A 14,504-nucleotide genomic window follows, 5' to 3' on the forward strand; every position below is an offset into this window, starting at 1 on the left:
TCAACATCGAGGAAGAGCCAGTCTTTCACGATCGCATCGTCAAGATTGAGACTCACACATACAACCCGTTTGCCAACACAACATTTGGATACAGCGACGAGATAAGAATACCCATACAACAACAGGATTTATATACGTTGCCGTATGAGATTTTTCTCTACATCGAGGGTGAACTGCGGATAACTCATCCAGTTAAGGGATCCAATGTGATGCTGGGAAATAATTGCGTCGCATTCATGTTTGACGAAATTCGCTATAAGCTCGATGGTGTGGAGATTGATCGCAACAGGAATGTGGGAATAACAAGTCTGCTGAAAAATTATGTAACAATGTCATTCGATAGAAGCGTGATTATGCGAAATGCAGGCTGGCATAGCCCGACTACTGTGAATGGATACTTTAATTTTTGTGTGCCGCTGCACATGTTGCTGGGATTTTGCGAGGATTACAAACGCGTGATTATTAATGCGCGTCATGAGTTGATCCTAATACGAGCGCGCAACGACAATAATTGTCTGTATGGAGATTCTGCACTGAAGCTTGCGATCAACATATTCAAGATACAATGGCGAATGCCACACGTATTGTTGAGCGAGATTAAGAAGCTGTCGATACTGCGCGCTTTGAAAAGCGGACGGTACCTCAGCATGGGTTTCCGCTCGTGGGATCTATACGAATTTCCGCTATTGCAGCGTACGACCAAGCATTCGTGGGCCATTAAGACCGCGACTCAACTGGAGAAGACGCTATATGTAATTTTTGCCCTGCAGACAGGGCGGAAAAACGTCATGTCTGAGGATAAGAGTCGATTCGACAACTGTAAATTAACCAACGTGAAACTCTATCTGAACTCGGAATGTTATTTGTACGACGATATGAATCTGGATTTCGATAGAAACAGATGGTCGATTCTGTATGACACGTATGCGCGTTTCTGCAAAAATTATTACGGATACGAGTATCTCGAGCCGAGCCTCACCGTCTCGTTATTTCTACGTTCCGGTCCGTTTGTGATTATCGATTGTTCTCGACAAAACAAATTGGTCAAGAGCCCAACGGTGGATGTGAGATTAAAGTTTGAGTGTAAGGAGAATATACCTAATAATATCACAGCATATTGTCTCATTATGCACGATCGCGTGATCCAGTACAAGCCGTTGACCAATGTTGTGCGCAAAATCATCTAAAAATGTTTACACAACTACACGTGTAAGAGAGGGGAGGAGGATACATAATCATGATGATGCGAGATGTCTGAAGAGTATCGTAATACCTCTCGACTGACTCACATCAAAGAGATCATGCCCGCACCAACGTTTGTCGACCTGCAAGGATTTATCCTAAACAAATGATTTATCGTGAAGGAAGCGGCAATCCTGAGAAGAGGATATACCCTGTCGCACTATTTCTTCGCATGCCCTGTGCCATGGAGCGTGCTTATAAAGTTGGAAAGGCGCCAGGTCTCATGGATAATTCAGCATCATCACAGCTTGCATTGGGAGGATGGAAATGTTCCATACTGCATGGCTCAGATCTTGATCACGGCAGCTATCATTGGCATAAATGAACAAGACGAAGAGGACGAGAAGTCCTCTCTCGTGTATGTAAAAGAACTCGAAAAGCGAGAATGGTTGGCCGAAATAGTGGACGATGCGAGCAGCAGTTTCATCATTGAGACCTTGGATGCCATATATGAAGATATGCCAGCATTAAATTAATTAGATCCCACATATACTCTACGGTGTAATAAACATGTAAAAAATTGCGCGTTACAAAATGTATTTAAATTATTTAATTGTTGGTCGGCCGCAGAATCCAGGCTTGGATTAGACGATCATCCGTTTTTTTGAATAAACATATTGTTTACATACTATTCTCTTTGTTATTTCCCTCATTAGATATTTCTAAGAAATCCCTTCTCCTAATATTTTAAAAAATTTTTTACGCAATCGTATTTCTAAGAATTTCTTTTACCCCCACTACTTTTAAATATTTGTCTTTTCCTCCAGATATATTTCTAAGAATCCCTTTCGCCTAATATTTTAAAAATGATCGTTACTCGATTATTAGTACTTTTTATACGATCAGTCTCTCGTCGACTGTTCTGACTGACGGTTCACTTTTTTTAATACCTTCGGTTCAAAGAAGCAGCATGAATTACTACATGCCGAGACATGATGAAACGTGCGAGAAGAAATGCGACGAGTAAGTATAACTTTTTTATATTTTATATATATTTTATATATTTTATATTTTGTATTATATACTTTTATCTTTTTTATATTTTTTACGAGTTATAATTTTTATCTAATTTTTACAGCGTTTCGCTGGAGCCTCGTGCGGTTCGTATACTTGGAAGACGATACGCATTGACGGCCACGTAATTCAAATTCTTCGAAATCGGCATCAGAGTGGATCCGCCGAGTTACGTGGAGATCGCCATAGGAGATCATCGAGGAAAACAGCTAATACTATCTCTCAAAACGTGGAAAGGACTCTACGAGCAACGTCACGCTATTCACAATTATCTGAACAATGACTCTTCCAGCAACGATGTGTATAATTTTATAAGTGTCGGGCCGCTAACAGTACGTTTTCACAAGATAAACGACACCAAGCTCATAAGTCTCGAATCGGCGGACGTGCGCATGATGATGGTCGAATCGACGTTACGTCGTATGTTCGACCTTGATTCATGCATCGAAATAATGTTCGATCGATTGACGAGGCTCATCGCAACGGTCGATATCAAATATACGCAATTCTCCAATATTGCATCCACTGTAACGAATGCGAGAGAATTGCCGAATGCGATACGCGCTAGCAACGCCTTCAACATGCACCAACTTGTCGATTGCGAGCTGGTGGCTTTAGTTTTTAATATGTAATAAAACTTTATATAATTATGTAGTAAATATAAGACAAATAAATACTTATATGTATATATCATGGTGTACTTTATTTGCGCGCCACCCGTTACATACTTTGCAAGAGATAATTATCGTGTCAAGGACATTGTCGTATCCAAGCCTGCTTTCAGCGAGAAAAAATCAATATTATTATCTTACGAGATAAATACGGGCCGCATTCATGCGGCGGCAGAATCGATAATTTTATCTTACATGGCGCACGCGACATTAAGAGACAGAAGACGCACGCATTCAAGAGCGGGTGGGCGGCTCGGGCCGTCGACGAGAGAGGCACGGCGAGAGAGCCGGCGAAATAAGACGCGAAGGAGAAAAGAGAGTTTCTAAAATAATTTTTAATAATTTCTTTATATTGTCTTATAATTTAAAAGGAAACAAGAGGTAAGGAGGATATTAATTTATAAAATAGAAATTTAATAAAAAATACAAATATAAAAATATAAAAATAAAATTATATAAAATGTATTAAAATAAAAATATATAAAAGTATAATAGTATAAAATAAAATTAATACAAATAAAATAAAATTATATAAAATTAATACAAATAAAAAAAGGTTGGAGGCGAGAGAGAGAGAGAGAGAGAGAGAGAGAGAGAGAGAGATTTCTTTATATTGTCTTATAATTTAAAAGGGAACAAGAGGTAAGGAGGATATTAATTTATAAAATAGAAATATAATAAAAGATACAAATATACAAAATAAAATAACATAAAATTATATAAAATGTATTAAAATAAAAATAAAATTAATACAAATAAAAAAAAAGATCGGAGGCGAGAAAGAAGACGCACGTATTCGAGAGAGAAGACGGGCCGCAGCGGCGGCGGCGCGAGAGTAAGAGAGATGCACACATTCGAGAGAGAAGGAGGTAGCGCGCAGTCAAAGCAAGAGAAAGAGGCAACGCGCGGCGGTATACGCGCTCTCCCGTCAGAGCGAAAGAGGGATCCAAGCTTGGATGTGGCGGCTCGGGATCCACGCCTGGATAGGGCGAGAGATGCTGCGGCGAGAGATGCTGTGGCGAGAGATGCTGTGGCGAGAGAGTCGACGGCGAGAGAGATTCGGCGGGAGAGGGATGCGAAGGAGAGGAGGGGAAACATTTTTTTAAATTTAATAAAATATATATTTTATTTAATATTTTTTATTCATTATTTTTTTATACATATTTTTTATACATTTTTTAATTATTTTTTGTACATTTTTTAAAATTATTTTTTTGTACATTATTTTTTTCATTGTTTTTCATTATTTTTTGTATAATACATTATTTTTTTTGTACATTTTTTGTACATTATTTTTGTACATTATTTTTTTTATTATTTTTTATAAGGATATCGAGGGAGGGAAACATTTTTAAATTAATAAAATTTTTGTATATTAATAATATATATATTTTATTCCTAATTATTACATTACCGCCGGCATTGGCATTACCCGAGGTGTACCACGTGGAGGTTGCCGGTCGGATTTACACCTCATATGCATGTGTATGTGCGTGTGTGTGTGTTCGTGTGTATTTGTACATGTGTTACAGTAGAGATAAGGACCCCACGGTTCGTCACTTCCGTAGTATTTATCGACTCCAAACCCTCTCTACTGTGTGTATAAATAAAAAATAAAAAATAATATATGTAAAATATAAAAAAATATAAAAATATAAAAATATAAAATATAAAATATAAAATATAAAATATAAAAAAATATAAAAATATAAAAATATAAAAAATATAAAAAAATATAAAATAATTCTTATGTATGGTGACGGCGAGAGTGAGCGGAGAGAGCCGACGAGAGAGAGAGAGAGCCAGCGCGTTGCATATGCATGGATCCGACGACTGCGAGAGAGGGGGTCGCATCACCCATTGCTATCATCAGACTCGGTATCTGTGCATAGAAATATAATAAATTTTTTATTACTCGAATTTTTGACATATTATATATATATATATACTCACGTCCTTGACAGGTGGGACATGCGTTGGCCAGGTAGAATATGTATAATCTCCCCGGCAATCGGTGCAACGCAGATGTGGTGCATCAATGTACCGCGCCGTCATGTGGCTCTCGATGGTCGTGATCGAAATGAATCTGCCCCTGTTTCTCATGAAACAGGGCATACAGATTCGCACTGACCCCCATGGTGTGACGTATGCCATGACATACGACGTTACAGTGCATACCCTCGTGTGTTCGTCGAGGGATGCAACTGCTCGTATGCCAAACATGTGCGAGCGGCACGACTCCCGAACAGCGTTTTCGCTATCGTACCCATCATCGTGCAATTCTTCTTCCTCTTCTTCTTCTTCTTCTTCTTCTTCTTCTTCTTTATCATCATCATCATCGTCATCATCATCAACGATGGGTACGATATCGACCTCCATCTCTTCAATATCGTCTAAGACGATATTCACCTCCCTGTCATAGTCGGGGTCGTACATCGCAACATCGCTGTCGCTGTCGCTGTCGTCGGAGATTGTTATCACCCCCATCTCGTCGGAGATTGTTATCACCTCCATCTCATCGTCTGAGATCGTGATTATCTCATCGTCGCTCTCAATATGTTCTGCGTTCTCCGTTTTTATTGCAAAAACAATTCACTATGCTCACTACTATGCTCGCAGATGTCACCGTACTATGACCCGGCAGTGGCAGCGGTCCTCATTATATACTCTGATCATCCCTTTGTTCGTGAATCCTCCAAAAGATTTGCTATTATCTCCGAAAGATGATCTTCGCCGAAACAAAAATAGCGGCTGTTGATAGTATTACAAACATTCTGCACCCCGAATGAAGAGAGCGTGCGCTCGCCAGTGGTACTATGACCCGGCAGCTGCATCGGTCCTCATTATATATCCCGATCATCTCTTTGTTCGTGCGATGATGCAATTGTTAATTCGCGAGAAATATTTGCGATATCTTATCTTGGATTCGAAATCTTAGATATTGCTGATAATTCTTAGAAATACATAGATAAAGTCGCCCGTTACCTTTCATTTCATCCAAGTCCATGTCGCAACCTGTGAAGCCTGCGTTCGCCCCCGCTGATATTTCTTAGAAATATACATATCAACCCGCTTGATTGTCGGCGCTCGATCCAAGCTTGAATCGGCGGCAGCCATTCGTAGAATTTTTATCTTATCTTCGGAGAAAATTTAGATGAAGAAACGCAACCCCCTTAGTAATAGATATCTGAATGTCGGCGTTCGATCCATGCGGCAGCTCTTCGTAGAATTTATCTTATCTTGGGGTAATAAATATCTATTTGTCGGCGCTCGATTCATGCGGCAGCTCTTCTTAGAATTTATCTTATCTGCAAACTTAGATACCTTACAAAGACGCCGCTTATCTTGGATTTTCTACGAAAACTTAGCTTATCTTATCTGCAAACTTTGATACCTTACAAAGACGCCGCTTATCTTATTTTGGATTTTCTACGAAAACTTAGATATCGCACAAGCTTATCTTATCTTGTTTATGAAAACTTAGATATCGCTAAAGCTTATCTTATCTTGTTTATGAAAACTTAGATATAGCTCAAAGACGCCGCTTATCTTGTTTATGAACACTTAGCTTATCTTATCTTGTAACAGATATCCGCTTATCTTGTTTATAAACATATTAGGTAACATGATTCCCCTTATCAGGTAACCTGAGCTGATAAGATAAGCTTATTTGCTGATAAGAACCCCTCCCCCGCGTGACGTCACTCCCCTCGTCCCCAATTCCCTCCCCCCCCCCCCCTCATTGCCCCTGAGTTAGAACTCCTTTAGTATACCTACTAGGATTCAATCAAGATATCTCCCTTGACCAGTAAATCAGGAAGTCTATACTTATAAGTGATTGCATGATAGGGTCGCTCAAACTCAGTATGTATCAGTAATGGTGGTTGTCATACACGATGACTTGTTTAGCAACATATGTAACGAGACAAAAAACTGACTTTATATATTTATTATCTTGACATTGTTAATTACCGTCTATAATGTTTTAATAAATTTAATTTATAATTAATTTACACAATTTAATTTATAATTAAAATATTTGTATTGCGCTGAAGAAAGCTTAAAATGTCAGCCGAAACGTTCGCATAAATGTTTATGTCTTATGTATTTATTATTTTGTTTAAATGAATTTTATTAATATCATCTGACAACTGTATTATGTTTAATAGCTCTTATAGTCCTTCTTTGTTTACAATTGTTAAAATATAGTGGTTGTGGATGGCAAAATCATAATAGAAAGAAAGACAGTTTTGCGGAAACAAACACGTATAAAATAATGAAAGGTATATGCATTTTATTATAATAAATTTTATACGATTTTAAAATAACACATGATATGTGAAATGCATTTTGTTTAGGATTGAGAAAAATTTGCCGCGCTCGATCGAACGAAAATTCACGGCTCAATCGAGAATTTAAGTGAAAGCAATTGCCGCGGGCCTAACACGGCAGCACCTCGCGGCACGCACCGCGGGAAGCGCCGCGGAAGCAAATTTTCGGCCAATTAGCGCGTTCCGCGTGTACCCCTCGCGATCAGGCGGTCGATAGCGTGATCGATGAGGGTAGCATTCCGTCGGAGACAGTCGTCGCGGAGAGAGAGCCGGCGTTGGTCGCAAGTCAGACCAAAGAATTCGCGTTACGGTGTAATAAGTGCGTGAATGTATTATCGCGACAAATACGAACAGATTTGCGCGGTATTGTGTGACATATCGAGAGTGAAGAGTTAACGGGTAATCGGATCTCGTTCGCGACGCAACATACACGTTCTCGCGACGAATTCGCCATTGTCTCGTGCATGCTACGTGCACGTGATCGAACATTACGAGTATTCGGATCCTGCTGGAGGATTCACTGCGATATTCGCGTATCGGTGAATGCATGTCGTGCATTCTCTCTCTCGCTCGTTCTCTCTCTCTCTCTCTCTCTCTCTCTCTCCCGCGCTCTCTCTCACAATTGTCGTAGTACGCCGTCGCGACGAACTCGCCGTCGTATTGTGCACGCTGCGTACACGTGATCGACTCCTGCGAATATTCGAATCCTTCTGGAGGATTCTGTGTGATAGTTAATTGCATATAAATGCACGTGATCGAACATTACGAATATTCGGATCCTGCTGGAGGATTGAATGTCACATAATTGAAGACAATTATTAAGTCGCGTCAAATCATATGTGCGCGTGTTCGATAAATTATAACGGTCGTCCACAAGAGGACAAATTTGTTGTTGTACGATTCGCGATCGTGACTTTCAAATAAGACATTGTTTTCTCTTGCGACAAAAAACATTGGTGTCGATATCGAACAAACAGTTTTTTCTTTTGTGATCGCGAGCTTCGAAACGTGTACAGCAAACGCTTTCGATTCTCATATCGAGTTTTTGTTTTTTTTTTCTTCTTTGATTTGTTTGTGTCAAGTCCAGGTGACTTTCTGACATGTGAAATAATAAATTGATCTGTTTTTGTTCATCAACTTCAAGACTTCTTTTCAATTCGGCTTCCTACGTAAATCATCAATCTCAGCGCACACATGGGTGCGCGATCACCCTATTAAGATACAGTCCACTCAACAATTATCCTATTGTCCATCCATCACATCTCTCATGAGATTCCTATGATTTCTTTCCAATAAAAAAAAAAAAACGGGTGAAGGATTTGAGAGGCGGCGCGCGAGACGCGGCCCTAAAAAGGCCGAGCTTGCTCGTTCGCCGCAGCTTCGCGTCGGACCACGGTTCAAGCCGCGCGTTCGCAACATTTGGTCCTTCGAGCCGGATTTGAGATTGGTGACGAATTGAAAAGTGAAAAAACTCAAGTAAAAAACACAGTGACATTGCAAGTACATTCAAAATCGGACATCATCAAACGCTATCAGTGCATTCAAAGAGAGTGACAGCTCGGTTCGTAAAAGACTAATTTGATTAAATTCAGTGTCGTTGAAACCTCAGTTGATTAAATTCAGTGTCAAAATGGAAGAAGCTCTCGCAAATCAACAAACTGCTTGCTATTCAGTTGCTCGAGCTCTCGACAATTTTAAGAAGATCGGTCGGTCAAATCTGACGGCCGCCAAAATTCGCTCGCGAATGACGAGCTTACAAGACACGTGGACACAATGTGTACGCAATCACGCGACACTGCTGCAGCTTGTTCCTGACGAGAAGCAAGTTTCAATTCACTACTTCAAAAAGAAGACCTACGCCTTCCACGAGGACCTCTATCAGACAGCTATGGACTACATGAACGAGTGCTTGGAGGAGCTGGTTCCAGTCGTAAGTCGTGAAACCTCTTTCAACGCTTCGTTCGCGCATACAGACTCTGCGTCATTATCGGTCAAACATCTTCCTCCCATCAAATTGCCGCCGTTCACCGGTAAGATTGAGGAGTGGGAGACTTTTCGCGATCGGTTTCAATCGCTTATTATAGACAATCGCGAATTATCGAACTTCAGTCGCATGCATTTTTTAGTGTCAAGTTTAACAGGCTCAGCTCGCGATGCGATATCAGGTATTAAAGTCACCGCGGATAACTTCTCGGTTGCGTGGAAAGCATTAACAGCGCGTTTTGAAAATAAGCGCCGATTAATTGAGACTCACATTTCGAATTTGTATAATCTTCCGAAAATGATTCGTGAGTCAGCTGTCGAGCTTCACGCCTTACGCGATAAAGCCGAACAAGCGATCTCAACATTGCAACGTCTTAATCGTTTGCCGGACGATATAGTCAGCGACATGTTAGTTTATTTTCTCTCTCAGAAGTTCGATCCCGCCACGCGCCGTGCGTGGAAGTTAAAAACGAGCGATATCGAAAATCCGCCAACATACAAAGAAGTATTAAAATTTATTTCGTCGCGTGCTCTCGCGTTAGAGGAACTTCACCCTCGCGATAACGACAAGACCAAGTCACATGCGAAAGTGACTAGCGCAACAGCGACTGCGTCATTTAATATAGTGTGTTCAATGTGCAAGCAATCGCACATTCTCTCAAAATGTCCGCAATTTGTAGCAAAGAGTCCGATTCAGCGACGCGAATTGGTTAAGAAATTTCGACGATGTTTTAATTGTTTGAGTGATAAACACATGTCGATCAATTGTCAAAGTAATTTCACATGTCGAACATGTAATAAACGACATCATTCTATGATTCATCTCGATTCGGACTCATTGCAACAAGTTACAAATGCGAACAATACGTCAAACGCGAATGACGTCATCGACAACGTGCCTAACGTTACGGCACTCTCATCAGTTACAATGACAACTGCGCCGACTCCTGTTGTCTTATCTACTGCAAAGGTGAATTTGCAGGCGCCTTCTGGACGCTCATTGGTTGTCAGAGCCTTGATTGACGGTGGATCAGAGCTCACGTTTGTGACGGAGCGTGTTGCTCAAATATTACGTCTTAAGCGTATACGAACGCTTACTTCAACGTCGGGAATAAGCTACGCTGACACCGGTACATGCCGATCTGCGGCTCTGATTCACATCACTCCTCGCAAAAAATCGAAACCAAGGTTCACAACGGTTGCCTATATTATGAAGGCATTAACGAGGTATGCTCCCAGAAACGCTTCGCAATCGCAAGATTGGAAACATATTTCCAATCTGGAATTGGCTGACGATGATCCTACCGGATCAACACCGATTGATCTCATAATAGGATCCGATTTATATAATCACGTACTCGTTCACGTACGTAACGGACCGCTCGGTCAACCAGGTGCAATTGAATCGCATTTCGGATGGATCCTATCCGGAACAACCTCTATCCCGAATCACGTGACACAACCCTCTCATGTGGTAACTTCAACTCTCGTAATTCCGCCTGTTGAGGATGCGAGTCGCGTCGTGCAATCAGCTCAGTTAAATCAACGTTACAGTGTTGTCGCTCATTGTTGTTCTCTCGAAAATCAATTGTCTAAATTCTGGGAGGCAGAAGAAACACCTCAATCAATTGAAATGTCCCCAGATGACGAACAATGCGAAGAACATTTCAAACAAACGCATTCGAGAACATCGGATGGGAGATATATCGTGCGTCTGCCGTTTCGAAACGGCCCACCCATCGAAATCGGTGAATCTCGCGAAATAGCCGCGCGTCGGCTTTCGTCGTTACTTCGGAGAATTAATAATCAACCTGCGATTAAGCAGGAGTATGCTGAATTCATGAGCGAATACGCACAGTTGAATCATATGAAAGTAATCGCACCGGTGGATTCAGTAAATTCACAAGTCGTGTACATCCCTCATCATCCGGTCATTCGAGAGACTAGTTCGACAACTCGGTTGAGAGTCGTATTTGACGCCTCATGCACAACCTCTAACGGTACCTCGCTCAATTCTCACATGTTTACTGGGCCTAAACTACAGTTAGATCTGCAATCGGTTTTATTACGTTGGCGACAGCACAAATACGTTTACTCCGCAGACATAGCGAAAATGTATAGACAAATATTGGTCGACTCGCGAGATAGAGATTATCAACGCATCCTATGGATAGATGAAAATTCGAATATTCAAGAACATCAACTCCTTACGGTAACATACGGTACGGTTTCCGCACCGTTTTTAGCTCTTCGAGTCATTAATCAGTTAAACGATGATGAAGGAAGCTCGTTTCCACTAGCATCTGCGGTTTTAAGCGAGAACGTCTATGTGGACGACGTGCTGTTTGGGGCCGAAGATATGCCTCTCCTTAAACAGACTCGAGATCAAGTTTGCAAATTGTTGAAACGCGGTGGATTCGATCTTCGCAAATGGGCGAGTAACAAACCGGAGTTGCTCTCAGATATTTCATCGGATCATCACGGGCTCGCACAGCTTAAATTATTCGAGACTGACAACAATCTGAAGGTTCTCGGTATTTTTTGGAATCCGACGCACGATTGTTTCCAGTTTCAAATTGAATTACCACAGACTCTCCCTTCTACAAAACGAACGATTCTCTCTACCATAGCCAGAATATTCGATCCACTTGGATGGGTCACACCCGTGGTTCTCAAAGCGAAAGTTTTTATGCAGAAATTATGGCGACACAAGGTAGGCTGGGACGACAATCTCTCAGAAGATCTCCTTTTACAATGGAGCGTGATTTATAAATCACTTCCTTACATCAAAAGCATAAAACTTAGTCGCTGGATTGGATGCGATTCAGATACCAAGAGCATCGAGTTACACGGTTTCGCGGATGCTTCCCAAGTAGCTTACGCCGCAGTAGTTTTTTTGAGAGTCACAACATTATCCGGTCATACAACTGTTTCGCTCCTCGCTGGGCGATCCAAAGTCGCGCCTATCAAACCGCTGACAATCCCTCGATTAGAATTGTCAGCTGCGGTCTTATTAGCGCGCCTAATTGAATTCATCAGAAAATCTCTTCATTTCACGAAAATGCCAGTCCATTGTTGGACAGATTCGAGTATTGTGCTTGCTTGGTTAAACAAGCACCCATCTCATTGGAAAACTTTCGTCTCGCATCGCGTAACAGAGATTCAAACACGAGTAGCTGATGGCATTTGGCATCATGTCAGTACACATGAAAATCCCGCTGACTGTGCATCTCGTGGTTTACTCGGCACAGAATTAAGCGCCTTCGATATTTGGTGGCGCGGACCTTCATGGTTGAGTCTTAAACAGGATGATTGGCCCACATTCACAATAACGCCGATAGACGAAACACAGTTAGAAGAAAAACCGTGTCAAGTGCATCAAGTGAACGCTAATGAACCGTGGAATCTCACTACTCGATATTCATGGTGGCCAAAATTAATACGTATTACCGCCTACATTTACCGTTTCATAAGGAAGTGTAGAAAGAAACACACAATAGGATCGAACAACAAGTCTCAATATCACGCTCTTACTACAGTTGAATTCAACGAAGCACGAAACTTCTGGCTGAACTTCATTCAGTTAGAACTATTCGAAAACGAGCTCCATAATTTAAAGTCAAACAAACCGTTGCCTACTCACAGTCCAATTCTCTCATTAAATCCGTTCCTGGATTCTGACGGTCTAATTCGCGTTGGGGGGCGATTAGAACACTCGTCATTATCTTTCCAGTCCAAGCATCCAATCTTATCAGCCAACCATACGATCACTACCATGATCATCCGTTATACGCATGTTGTATCTCTCCATGCCGGTCTTCAATCCACTCTTTCAAAACTTAGACAAGAGTTTTGGATTTTGAGAGCAAGAAGTCTAGTAAAGTCGGTTATTTATAAATGTGTTCCGTGTACAAGAGAAAAGGCTCAAGTAGCTAGTCAGCTGATGGGCCAGCTACCTACAAGTCGTGTTTCGGCGCCCTCTCGAGCGTTTCTACATAGCGGTGTCGACTACGCCGGACCAGTCTTTACACGTGCTTCAGCCGGCCGAGGAATTACCTCGCGAAAGGCCTACATAGCACTCTTTATTTGTTTAGCCACACGCGCTATTCATCTCAAACTGGTTAGTGATTACTCGACTGCTGCCTTTCTTAACGCTTTTCAAAGATTTTGTGCGCGACGTGGATTACCAGAGGCCATGTACTCGGACAATGGTACTACGTTCGCAGGAGCAGACAAGGAGTTGTCGCAAGCGTATCGAGACGCTCAAAGCGATGTTAACTTTCTCAACTTTATCGTGTCAGATAACATCACATGGAGTTTTATCCCTCCCCATGCTCCACACTTCGGTGGATTGTGGGAGGCAGGGGTCAAAAGCGTTAAATACCACCTTCGTAGGATATTAGGAAATCACACCCTCACTTTCGAGGAACTTACTACCGTGCTTTGTAAAGTTGAAGCATGCTTAAATTCAAGGCCCCTGTGCCCATTGACTGATTCGATTGACGATTTTGAAGTGCTCACTCCGGGTCACTTTTTGATTGGATCGGCAATCACAATCAATCCAGAACCTTCTGTTCTGCAAATCAATGAAAACAGACTGTCACGGTGGCAGTTGTTGCGACAGATCACGGAGCGTTTTTGGAAGCATTGGCACGCCGACTATATTAACACGCTTCAACAGCGAACTAAGTGGCGAAAGGCAAAGTCACTTATCCATATCGGTTCCATGGTTCTGATTCAAAATCCTCTTCTTCCTCCTTGCAAATGGGAACTCGGACGCGTAATCCACTGTCAACCAGGCTCTGACGGATTAATTCGAGTAGTTTCCGTCAAAACAGCGAACTCGGAATATAAGCGTCCCATAACTAAGTTATGTGTGCTTCCAATCGACGTTGATTCTGACGATTCCATCGAGGATCAACCTCGAGTGTCAAGCAATTAGCGATAATTCTAGTGTAAGTTAATTATACGATTCTAATTCTAATTACGTTATAATTTATGTAGCAAGTAAGTCAAGTTTATGTTCATTAGTTAAGTCAAAGCGTGCAAGTAAAGTCGCCAAGGCGGGCGGCGCTTGCAATCCTAAGTTTAAGGTCGTGCGAATTAGTACGAACAGCGGATACTGTTGTTTACGCGATCTGCGTTAAATGTTAAAATCCGTCCGCGATAACAACAGTGATCTTTAGAAGTCAACTTTAAGTCAATATTGTCAGCCGTTTCAGGTCTACAATTTCACTTTAGTGCGAGCTGAGCGTAATCAGAA

General features: G+C 41.5%; 3 protein-coding genes across 3 annotated transcripts; all 3 read left to right on the forward strand.

Annotated features, from left to right (window-relative positions):
• The first annotated feature begins 209 nt into the window (after nt 1-209).
• On the forward strand, nt 210-1,187 carry LOC146724634 (uncharacterized). The gene has a single exon (XM_085479543.1). The coding sequence runs from the start codon at nt 210-212 to the stop codon at nt 1,185-1,187; it is 978 nt and encodes a 325-aa protein (XP_085335669.1).
• A 1,200-nt stretch (nt 1,188-2,387) lies between these two features.
• Nucleotides 2,388-2,888, forward strand: LOC146724635 (uncharacterized; the record flags this gene model as incomplete). Its single annotated transcript, XM_085479544.1, has 1 exon — nt 2,388-2,888. A coding segment is annotated over one exon (501 nt), but the record flags the coding sequence as incomplete, so codon positions are not given.
• A 6,000-nt stretch (nt 2,889-8,888) lies between these two features.
• On the forward strand, nt 8,889-14,183 carry LOC114945058 (uncharacterized). The gene has a single exon (XM_085479545.1). It carries the CDS (start codon nt 8,889-8,891, stop codon nt 14,181-14,183), a length of 5,295 nt encoding a protein of 1,764 aa, XP_085335671.1.
• Nucleotides 14,184-14,504: the final 321 nt, after the last annotated feature.

This window comes from Nylanderia fulva, unplaced genomic scaffold (assembly GCF_048542155.1).
Source record: "Nylanderia fulva isolate GAGA-0341 unplaced genomic scaffold, ASM4854215v1 Scaffold122, whole genome shotgun sequence".
In the NCBI taxonomy this organism is placed as follows: domain Eukaryota; kingdom Metazoa; phylum Arthropoda; class Insecta; order Hymenoptera; family Formicidae; genus Nylanderia; species Nylanderia fulva.